The sequence below is a fragment of the Periophthalmus magnuspinnatus genome, chromosome 17, assembly GCF_009829125.3.
Source record: "Periophthalmus magnuspinnatus isolate fPerMag1 chromosome 17, fPerMag1.2.pri, whole genome shotgun sequence".
Taxonomy (NCBI): Eukaryota; Metazoa; Chordata; class Actinopteri; order Gobiiformes; family Gobiidae; genus Periophthalmus; species Periophthalmus magnuspinnatus.
In genome coordinates this window covers 16,811,308-16,823,728 of record NC_047142.1, presented here as the reverse complement: position 1 = coordinate 16,823,728, position 12,421 = coordinate 16,811,308, and the positions used below count along the sequence as shown (strand labels likewise).

At 38.8% G+C, this 12,421-nt stretch overlaps 1 protein-coding gene across 4 annotated transcripts in view; it reads left to right on the top strand.

Moving 5' to 3' along the window:
• Positions 1 to 12,421, top strand: part of ptprma (protein tyrosine phosphatase receptor type Ma) — a 337,914-nt gene that overhangs the window by 104,787 nt on the left and 220,706 nt on the right. For all 4 annotated transcript variants that reach the window (XM_055228666.1, XM_055228668.1, XM_055228667.1 and 1 more), the window contains exon 4: positions 6,371 to 6,449. In XM_055228666.1, the coding sequence (XP_055084641.1) occupies positions 6,371 to 6,449 (79 nt within the window). The remainder of the gene's footprint in view (positions 1 to 6,370; positions 6,450 to 12,421) is intronic.

The following is a 12,421-nucleotide window of genomic DNA, read 5'->3' as shown; positions in this document are numbered from 1 at the left end:
GAGTGGTTAGCCTTTTTAATTTCCTTTAAATTAGCCTGTAATGAGGGCCTAATTGGCACATCTACTTTCATATTCCAGCGGGCGAAAGAAGGCATTTATAATTAGACTTATCTGACGGCATCCGATCTCCCAGATGACAACGGCGACTATCTCCGACGCTGTACATTCCAATGACAAAAGGATGCGCCGTAGCAACAGCGATGGCAACAGCCCGGACAACAAAACACAAAATGACTGTTAAGTAGTTTGTGTCCATGTTCTACTGTTGAGTTTCAAAATGGAGATGGAATGGAAAGGAAAATCGTTTTCTGGGTTAAAATGTACTGTTGTTTGAAAGTAGTATGCAAAGAGTTAATCCACATATGCTACAGATTGAGTTAAAGAAGACATATTGTGCGTGTGTCTGCTATGTATTACCGTAAATTCCGGATTATAAGCCGCTACTTTTTTTCTACACTTTAAAGACTGCGGTTTATAATGCGGTGCGGCTTATATAATTTTTTTTTTTTTTTCGTGGCGCCAAAAACATTTTGCCTAGCAACAATTGACCAATAAAATTGATGAGTAGTTCACAGAGGTCCAATGAAATTGTATGATCAGTCAAGCGCACTGTAACAACTACTGTAAATCAGTCATTTGTACTAACCCTAATCAACATGGAAAATACTAAAAGAAAAGCGTATGATGCGGTTTTTAAGTTAAAAGCGATCACTCTGGCGGTTGAAGAAGGAAATCGAGCTGCCGCACGTAATCTTGGCATAAATGAATCAATGGTGAGAAGGTGGAGACGCCAGCATGAAGAACTGAACCAATGCAAAAAGACGAGAAAAGCTTTCAGAGGTAACCATAGCAGATGGCCCGAGCTTGAAAACTATCTGGAAGACTGGGTTAACACACAGAGAGCAGGCGGCCGCGGTGTTTCCACTGTACAAATCAGACTGAAGGCTAAAGCTATCGCCACCGAAATGAAAATAGAAGATTTTGGAGGTGGGCCATCGTGGTGTTTTAGATTTATGAAACGGAAAGGCCTGTCCATTAGGGCACGCACAACTTTGTGTCAGCAGCTCCCTCCTGACTACGAGGAGAAACTTGCTAACTTCCACACATTCACTCAAACAAAGATAACGGAGAATTACATCAGGCCAGATGATATCATAAATATGGATGAAGTACCTCTGACATTTGACCTGCCTCTCACTCGAACCGTAAATAAAAAAGGTGACTCGTCTATCACACTGAAAACAAGCGGACATGAGAGAACGCATTTTACCTGTGTTCTGAGCTGCACAGCATCCGGACTAAAGCTTCCTCCGATGGTGATTTTTAAGCGGCTGACAATGCCAAAGGAGAAATTCCCAAACGAAATCGTGGTGAAAGTCAATAAAAAAGGTTGGATGGTGGAGAGCGTAATGAAGGATTGGCTCAGAGAGTGCTACTCAAAGCGACCAGGCGGCTTTTTTCACAGAAAAAAAGCATTGCTCGTTATGGACAGCATGAGGGCCCATGTAACTGATTCAGTGAAAGCTGCCATCAAGAGCACAAACTCAATTCCAGCTGTGATTCCTGGGGGTACCACTAAGTATCTCCAGCCACTGGACATCAGCGTGAACCGGGCATTTAAAGTGGCACTGCGCGAAGAGTGGGAGGCTTGGATGACAAGTGGTGAAAAATCTTTTACGAAAACAGGCCGCATGCGAAGAGCGTCTTTAAATCAAGTCTGCCAGTGGATCCTAAATGCGTGGAGCCGTGTCAAAACATCAACCATCACCAAAGGGTTCCGAAAGGCTGGACTGCTGCGTGATGAAGAAGACGACGTGCACTCAAGTGACATCGAAAACGAGGAGACTGTAGTAAGTGGTGATATCCTGAGGCTGTTTAATTCGGACACTGAATTAGAGGACTTTGATGGTTTTAGTGCGCAGGAGGAAGATGAAGAAGGCGATCAGTGACTTTTGTGGCAGAATGCAATATTGGTATATGTTTTTACCAGTTATTAGGAGATACTGGAATGCTGTTCATGCACTGTTGAGTAAAAAAACATAAGCAACGTAATTTGTGTGTAACCGATACAAACGTATATTTCAAGGTTGCCGCATTACAGGCACTGTTAGAAAAAAAGCATTAGCAATACGTATTTAATATTTGTTTATGTTACGCGGATTAAATAAAAAAAAGTAAAAAAAAAAAATCCTCACATGTAATATTTTTCTGTGTAAATATCTCATATAATAAATTGGTTTTTGGTTGTATATACATAAAAGTGAAAATAGTGGATGTTGTTCCTGCTTGTCACTCGCTGTCAGTGACTCATTTCTTACAGTAATAAGAAGATATAATGAACGTTTTTAGCTAATTTTTCATATTACTACGTGGGATACCTGCGGCTTAAAATCCGGTGCGGCTTATACAAGTACAAAACTGATTTTCTCTCTAAAATTAGAGTGTGCGGCTTTTAATGAGATGCGCTTTGTAGTCCGGAATTTACGGTATTAATCTGTGACACCTGTGGATCATTGTGTCATAATTTAGACATTTAAAATTGCAATATTCATCTAAAATGATTATAAAAGAAACATGTCCGCTGACCATTTGAAACAAAATGACTATGTGCTGCTGCTGAATCCTACGTGTATCACCGATTAAGAAAATATAACTGGAAAACAAAGGAAGTACATAACAGAGGGCGTGTACTGGTAGCGGTGAAAAATGGGGTTGTTTGGAGCAATAACGTCTTGAATACAGGAGGATAGATTACTCAAACATGCATGAATCAAACTAAATACAACTTTGAAGAGGGTAAGTAAGAAGTTAAAACAACTACAACATGGTTAAATAGGTCCACTTTAACAATAAGTGCACAATATTAAAGGTTCTCAGATATTAAATATTAAAAGCACACCATCTTGGAATGAAACAAACTAAAGAACTTTATTTATTTCATGGATTTAATTACAGAGGTTTTGTTGTTGGGAAATAAATAAATAATAAAATAAAAATCTACCAAAAATCTGAAACAAAATTTGAAAACCATGCATTATTATTACTGTGGGTATGGCCGTCTCTCCAAAAATCTAACCAGTAACTTGCCAGTCTCCAAGCAGATAAGCTTAATGCCATACTGTGGCAAAATTGCGCAAAAAAAATCTGCGAAAGGTTGACCGCGTTACAGTGAGGGACAACTGTACCTAAAATGTCACACAGTATGGTGTTAAACTCATCTATCTTGCATGTATTAAGGCTTTAGTTAATAGGTGTTAAAAAACAACTGCAAAAAACAAAAACAAAAAAACCCCCCATCATGCTGTGAATGAGGTTGCCTCTCCACAGATGTAAGCTGTAACTTGCTTTTTTCCATGAGGATAGATAAGTATAATGTGTATGTTAAATTCTACAGTCAAAATAATAATTAAAAAGAAAAAAAAAAGTGAGAAAAGTTCCATAGTGTATCTTTAAACCTCACAGGCCTATAGGATGCTATGCCATCTGAAACCCACCTCCACAGCCTCTGTGGTGGATCACACAGACTTACATTAGTGAAGGCATCCTGAACATGTGTGAGTGCGTGTGGAGTCAGCACCACGCCCTGCTCTGGAACCGGCCCGCGTTTCCCTTTTTATCACTGGCATAGCTCCAGACACGCCTCTGCCACGACTCTGCACATGTGTTGAGGAAAAAGCGCACCCAGAATAGTGCAAAGTTAGACCCGTACTGCACAGATGTTACGGATTTGAGGATCTCTGTCATCACGCTCGCAGCTAGCATGTCCGACACTCGAGATGTAAAGCAACTGTTGGTACAAATGGCACTTAAAAGGGACTCTGCATGACTCCATTATAAAGTACACTGTATTTAGGAGACTGTAAATAGTCTTGGCTACTGCATATTTTGTCGGCTATACAAGTATTTGACTAAATGCAAGTTGGATAAGTGTAACATTCTAGGCAAAGCAATAGCTCCTCTAGAAGACAAGCAGGTAATAGACCCTCTACCAGAAAAAAAAGTTCTAAAGTGTAGCTGTAAATAATTTCCCAACTCTTCCATGGTCCCACTGTAATTATATAAACAAAAAGTGAGATTTACATAGAAAAAATTAAGGTAACATTTTATAAAGTCTTTCAATACATTTTTGGAGTTAAAATTGAGGACGATTGCATCATGGCAGCCTTTGTAGAATTAATTTGCATAACTTGTTTGGTTGACAAATCTAGACTGATCTCTATTTTTTTTTTATACATATTGATATCAGTCTGGTCTCCATGTCCTCCGTTGCGTCTCAAGCCCGGTCAAACATGCACGTGCAATTGTTTTTTTCAGTTTCTATTTCCTTTTTTCTTCGTAAGCAGCCATATCTATCAATCACGCCCATCTGAAAACAGGGGAGCATGTATTTTAGACCCCAGGCACATAACCTTTCACTTCTATTCGAGATGGTCACCCAATTTAAGTCTAAAGGTTTACAGTAAACTTTTTAAAAATAGTTTGATCACCACCAAAATCTATATATGCTCTTTTCACATTAAATTCAACTCAACAAAACCCTGTCTTACCTTTTTTTTTTTTTCCCCCTGCCCACACCATCTTCACTAATCATCTTAAGACCTTAAACTGGATTTCTCACTTGCACTGTCATTGCACCTCTCTCTGGTGACATATTGTGGAAATAACTAGAGTATCCTGCAGCGTTGAGCCCGCACAGCTGTGGACTTCAGACTTGATCACATTACTACATTACCAGGCCTGTCGCTCTCTCCTCCCTCTGTATAAACGCTACTGTCCATCATCTCATTTGCCCATTCGTCACCTTGTTATAACGCCCTCTCTCGCAATGATTAATCAAAACTATTCATCAACTATTAATGTTGCACTATTTCATATCTATGTTATAATGTTGTTTCCGCATCACAAACATACCCGGATTTGTGTTTTGTTGCGTTCACACAGGTTTAACACACAAATCCTGCATATTTATGAGTTCTTTTCTGAAACTGGAAACACTCTGTTCCAACTTGTGATGTCATTAATTGTAATAAAGGAAGTGCTCTACTGTGCACTCGAAACACATTCACTTTCATTTTGATAATTTCAGCCCCAGATATGCCTAACTTTGAAGTTTACAGCTATTGTTTTTAGCCTCATGTAAAATGCTTCATTCTATGGTGATGTTTCCTGTGACAATCTCAACTGTACAAAAGGTAAAATAGAAATATTCCAAAATAAAAGCAACCACATATTATTCTAGCGTATTGAAAAGTAAAGCAGTTGAGTCTAAAAATGGCTATTAACCCTGTAGAACACGTGTGAAACTCAAGGCCCGGGGGCCAAATGCGGCCCGCCACGTCTTTTTATGTGGTCCGCAACAAGGTAAATTAAAATATATGACTGTCTTAAAGTGTCAGTTTATGAGGAGATACGCAGTTACAGTCATATTTTTTACATTTACTCAAATTTGGGTGCAGCCATTTTGCTGATGTCGCCCTCGGTGAAATTGAGTTTGACACCCCTGCTCTAGAGGCAGATGCTATCGTCGCCGATAGAGCGTGGTTACGGAATTTTCATTACCATAACCCCGCAACCAATTGTGCTCTCATGTAAATTCAAACGGCATCTCAAAGCAGACGCATGGGGCTCTTTAAATATTTTACTGTCATTACGGTAATCTGCCTCCATTGTCCCTTGAAGATGACGAATGAGAGCACAGGTGCAGTTATTCAATGTGTCAAAGAAAAAATACAAATGGATACGTAAAACAGAGGTAGTTGTGTGAAAAAATGCAGTACATTCTGATACTTCCTTTAACATGATTTTTATGGCTAAAAAAAGAATAAAAGTCTAGGCGAGCTATACTGGTCTATAGTGTACTCAGTCCTTAAAGGGTTAAGTTTAACGTTACCACTAAATGACATCACAAGGTGGAACAGGGTATTTTGAGCTTTGGGGAGCTCATGAAAACATGTGTGAATGAAACAAAACAGAACTCCAGGTATGTTTTTAAGGACATATAAACATAACACAACTATCTTACAAATCTTACAGGAGTCAATTTTGTGTAATTTAGCACCTTTAAAATAATCGTTGACTATTTTAATAATGATTAGTTGGTATCTGGGCAATACTCATGCCAGAAGAATGTTTTCTAAAAAAGCGGCAGCGGCATTACTGAATATAACTATATATTTGTAAATATTTTTGCTCCTTTGCTTTCCATTTCGATTAGATTTCGATGAGTCTCGCAGCCCTCGATCACTACTACACTACCGTTATACTGCATTACCTCTCTCCTCCTCCCTCTGTACAAACGCTACAGTCTGACACGTGCCCATTCATCACCTCGTTATAACTCCCTCTCTCTCTCCTCTTTCTCTCTCCACAGATCGTATTTGAAGTGGTAACCTCGGGGCAGCGCGGTTTGGTGGCCATTAAAGACGTGGTGGTCCAGGGACATCAGTGCAGTAAGTCTGATCTGCCTTCTCCATAAAAACAACATCGCGATACTAAAGTCCATGTCCTCTCCGTGACACCTGTCCCATACAAGGAGCACGCCAAGGCCTCCTGACAAGACAACAATCTGGGAATAGTCCATAAATGTCAACGGATAGAACTCGTGTAGGATTTATGGATACACAAAAATGACCTAGGATGAGCGTTGGGAATAGCTAAAGACAAATTACTTGAATTATCTTAAAAAACAACAATGCAGCTATAGTCAGAAATGGGTAGTACTTAGTTGCATTTCTCAGAGTAACTTTTTTAATACTAATAATACATACTTTTGACTATTTGAGTAATAATTGTGTAGTGTTACAGTGCTCTTGCTTGACTATGTGTTTTAATTACCCTTCCTAATGCGAGTAAGTCTTCTTCTTCTTTGTGTTTCTTGCTTCGATCCTTTTAGATATGGTATTGTTTTTTAAATCGTTCTTATAGTCTATCAGTTACCTGTAGCTTTAAGTACAATTTGTAGGTACTCTTCCCATCCCTGACTACACTGACAGCTGTTATTTTTATTTAACTATAGCCCATTATCAACATTTTGCAATACTGTTTTTATCCTTTTTTCCACTTTTGATTTTATATACCCATTGATTCAAAGTAAAAGGTCTTATATTATGCAAAACATGCTTAGCCACAGTTGTTTTGTTTCATTCACATATGTTTCATAATGCTAAATTACTCCATGTCCAAAGCTCAAAGTGCTCTTTTACACCTTGTGATGTCACATAGTGGTATTTTTCAAGTTAACAACTGCCTTTTACTATTTATTCAGCAGAGATTAGCAATTCCGGGACTGAAATTATCCCCATGATTCTAGTGAAGGAGTTTAAAAACCCAGTGGAGCTCTTCCTGTATTACCACATTATAACCAACAAGAGCTATTAATTTTCACTAATCATTCTTTTACACAATATGTCCTTTTGTCTACAGGCCTCCCAATCATTCAGTAATGCCAAGCTGAACCAAACAAAGCAGGTATTTTTAAGAGTTGTAATAAATATATCACTAATGCAGTGTTTTTTTTCTGCTCCTATAGAACATGTCAAATGTTCTATATCTACCCAGCCGAGCTCCTTGTGCCCATTAGCCTCTTGTAAACACTTGATGCACTTATAAACAGCACCAGTGCAGTCAACAGTTGTTTCTGTACATCAGAGAGGACCGTCCTAGACCATAAGGAGCTCTTAACGCCATTATACCTGCTCTGAAATGTTCTCCCATATCACGTCTTATATGTAGTACACTTTAAGAGCCTATGATCCGAGCAGAATCTGTTATATTGACCTTTAAATCCTTGTTAGAACATGGAGTTGTTTGTGTGTTTTTTTTCTTTTCTGGAGGAGGGTCTGCCACCTGCTATTACCAAAAATCACCTCTCCGATTTAAGCAGTTTTAAATACAGCTCAGTACACACGGTTGCCACTGCATGATGTCATCCAGTGGAAACCCAGAAAGTTCATACCTGCTTTGTCAGATTTTTCCCAATTTGTACTGAATAAAAGGTCAAAATGTAGCTGTTAACTTGAAAACTACCACTTCATGACATCACAAGGTGGAAGCGAAGCATTTTGAGCTTTGGAGACGAAGACAGACTAATACTAAAGGACTAATCAAACATTATAACATGGCTAAAAGCTCACAAGGGTCAATTCTGTGTAATATAAGACCTTTGAAAAGCCGACTATTAGCAGTGTCTTTGAAATCAATAACTATGTATTTATCAATCGACAGTGTCCTTTTGTCATTGAAATATCACACACACTGATTGTTAGCGACTAATGATCGGCTAACTGTTTGAAAGCACGAGAAATCCTACAAATGTTGTGTCAATAGAGCATGGATTTGTACGGCTGAAGGCGCCGCATATAAATGTATCAGAGCGGATCAATACTGTGCGACGTGATCCATGTAGAGGCATGTAAAAATGTGAGTGATCGATACTCTGCCCTGTGACCAGCGGGTTTCTCTGTAAGAAAAAGTCAAATTACGGGGCAGAGGTAGAGGCGATTGTAATGGAAATATGAAAATAAAATGCTGAAATACAGAAATACTGATAGATAACAGGTACGTGACAACTTCACACTACAGTATGTTCTATCACTTATTATTTCATGGACTAATGATGTTACCAATGCCACCGCCTGCAAGAAGTAGTAGTGGTCACAGTGGTAGTAGTAGTACTTAGTGGTAGCAGTAGTAAGTGGTACTAGTAGTAGTAGTAGTGGTGGTGGTGGTGGTGGTGGTGGTGGTGGTGGTAATAGTAGTAGTAGCGGTAATAGTAGTAAGTGATAATAGTTGTAGTAGTAAACAGTAATAGTAGTAAAAGTAGTAGTATGTATGTCGTAACCAGCGGGGCGTAGGGACCAAAGCTGCGAGACTCACGAAATTTTAACAATGTTTTTATTCACAATAAGTGTTCATAGAGACCACAGTTCATTTATCCACAAGGCCGGGGAACGAGGCTGCTTCATAGCATAGTGTCCGAAATAACATAGTTCATAAATCCAGAGTAGCTGGGGAGCGTGGGTGCAGGTCCGTGAGCGCAGAGAGACAAAAGTGCACGACAATGAAGACACAAGACCATACCAGGGCGGAGGTGCGGGTGCTGGGGGAGTCCGGAGCTGGTTCTGGGGCGGAGATCTGGAGCAGAGCAAAAAAGTTCCAATAAGACAAGAGTGTACAAGAAAGGATCAAAGTACTAAGCCATGAGCATAATCACGTGAAACACGCGGACGTTCCGGCACCGAGTGACTCGTCCGGACCCCTCTTATCCGCGGCAGGTGGCGTTGATTGCGCTGATGGGGAGCAGGTGCGCGTGGGAGGAGTCCGGATTCCGCCCAGCTCCGGAGACAGACAGGTGAGGGAGGGGGGAAGACGAGGGCGCAGGGAGAGCAGAACAGGAATCGTGACAGAACAGAACAGGGATCATGACAATGTAGTAGTAAGCAGTAATAGTAGTAATATGTAGTATGCAGTAGTAAGCAGTGATGGTGGTAATAGTAGCAGTAGTAGCAGAACTAAGTTTTGATTTGTTTCAGTTCATTAAATTCAAGACTTCATAAGAATTCCTACCCAAATGTAAAATATATAAAAGAAGAATACCAATAGTACCAATACTATTTCCAGGCCTACTAGTACTACTACCATCTTCTTGTATCAAGCTAGTACCATGACTATATTCATTTTTCTACCAATGCTGTCACTGCAACCAACACATTTTCAACAAATGCTGCTGCCCTCATGACTACGACAATGACTACTACTACATAATACACGTACTTCACATACTGCTTGTACCACTTGACTTCCTGCGGATGCGAGCCAGTTCATTTTCTAATAATACTCCCCCTCGTTCACAAAGGTGTGATTGTGCCGGTGGGGGGCCTGTCTCCTCTGCCTCTGTCATTAAAGGAGTCATTATCACCGGGAAAAATAGATCTGTCGTTTTTGGCATCGGACGATTGACGACACAAAGTCAAGAAAAGTGCACCAAGGCTGGAAGATGAACCGAAATCCAATCAAAATTCGAAAAGACACGTTTGGCAAATCGCAACAGCTTCTGTTTTTGGAGTCTTATTTTCCATAAAAAACTGCTGAGCCTGTAGTTTTTAAGAGCTGTGATTCTTGTGTTGTTTTGTCGGCTCGTATGTATTTTCGTCAATTCTCCTGGATGTGTTTAAGACGTGAACCTACAAAAACCTATTATCTAAACATAAACCACACATTTAAACACCATTGCAAGAAAAAAAATGCAATTACGTATTTTTCCCCTAACCATTCAGCCCTAACAGATACTGGGCTTATTATAATCCAGTGGTGGAATGTAACAAAGTGAAAGTAGTAAAAGATTGTACTTAAGTAACATTTTTAGGTATATATACATTTTAAAATAGATACGTTTTACTTCGTTACCTTTGAAAGCAGGCATCTGTATTTTCGTCTCAACTACACTTTTGTTGTTTGAGTCCTGCTGAAAAGGCTGAGGGGTTTATTTTTTTTTTATCAAGGTCAAAAATATGCTAATAAAACAGCTAGGAAAAAAAAATCTGTTTCTGTTGAGCAAAATTCAGCACAAATCTGTATCAATCTCTACATTTGAAGCTTTATTAGATTTCAAACTGCGCTAAATACGTTTACTTTTTACTCTTTAAGCATATATTCAAACAGGCACTTTAATACTTTTATTTAAGTTGATTTTTTTTTCAAGTGATACTTTTACTTTTGTGTTTTTTGCTCCAGTATTTGTACTTTTACTTAAGTATCACAACAGAGTACTACTTCCACCTTGGTTATAATCTGATTACATGATATTTATGTACTGTTAAAGGTCCAGAAAACTGCAAAATCTCAATGAGAGGAACCACGATTAAAAAAGAAATGAGCCGATTGCACTGCTTACCTGTTATCTGAATGTTCTTATAACTCTTAAAATCATATATTAACCCGATTTCGAGTGCTTGTGTAGGTACCGTGTTGTCTGAACTATTCCACGATGTAAGAGAGAAAATTAGCTTTAGCTTGGTCTTTGGAGATTTCATTTTGTTTCCAAATCAAGGTCGCTCCACTGAATCGGCCTATTTCCACACACAGAGAAGGGATACTAATCAAATATTTTCTGTTTAAGTTATTTTGTAGCCCGATCACTGAAGGTACTGTTAATCAGTGTTTAGAAATGGTGTAAAATATTTTAACACTGCAGAGATGAAATGTGATGAAATGATGGATAGTTAATGCCATATTTGATTCGGTACTTGATTAAAGTGGTAGTACGGCGCTTTTCTGGAGATGGAAACTCACCTGAATGATGGAATAGAAATAGAACGTTAAAATCAAACTGAAACAAAAAGTATTTAGACATTTATGGAGCCTATGATTCTAAACTTGAATTAAACAAAAACCAAGACTATGATGTTTACTTACAGATTGTTAAATGACAAAAGAACAACTAAAATGAGACTTGAAAACAAACAAAAATCCTAAATATCAGAAACTTTCCCTATTAGATATTGCTTGCATGTTTTATTCATTTCTCTTTATTTGGGCTGGTTGGGACCTGATGAGTGTAAAAATAAAGAGCTATATTTTTACACTATGAATAAATTGATGTCCACATATGAGGACATTCGTTGTACTTTTTAATGATTTTGACAGAACAAAATAAAACAAAATAACGATTTGCAAAAAGTATTAAGTGTCTGAACACAGCAACATTTTTCCTGAGTGTAAAAACAAAATGACAAATAACAATTGTGCCTCTTGGAACAATGTGGCTCATTTGAAGTGCTGCTGACAGGTACAAAGTCCATCTTGAATCTAAACTATATGTTAAACTCTTCTGTCATCTTTAAGTGACAGTTTAATGACCTCATATGTGGACACCAGGACCTTGCAGAGAAAAAAAAAAATGTATTATGGCCTAGACAACCCAAAATGTGTTGTCCTAGGAGGTTTTTGCATATTCATTTCTACTACAGAGTTGAGCAGTGGCGTCAAAGATCGAAACAACTTTAAGTGGGAAAACACCGAAACTCCGCCCACAACCGCATTTAAAAATAGAGCTGCTAAACCAGGCGGTACCTGGAGGACTAAAGGAAAGAGTGAGGGGGGAAGGAGGGGCGGGGTCTGGAGGTGTAAGGAGCAGTGTGATTGTTCTGACAGGTATTCACACTCTGCAACCTGGTTTTAATCAGGGCAGTCTTGTGTGATGTCACCAACTGCTTGAAATTGCACAGAAGGCAGCACAAACTTAGATTTAAGTTGAACAGAAAGTTGCAAATTTAGCTAGTTTGCATTAAAGTTGCCAAAAGATGACTAGGAACAGTAGACATTGCTATTAACACACTATATACACACAGTTTAGTAATAAAAAAAAATGATTTAGCTTCACTTTAAAAATATCTTGACTGGAAACAAAATCGGCGCTTTCCGT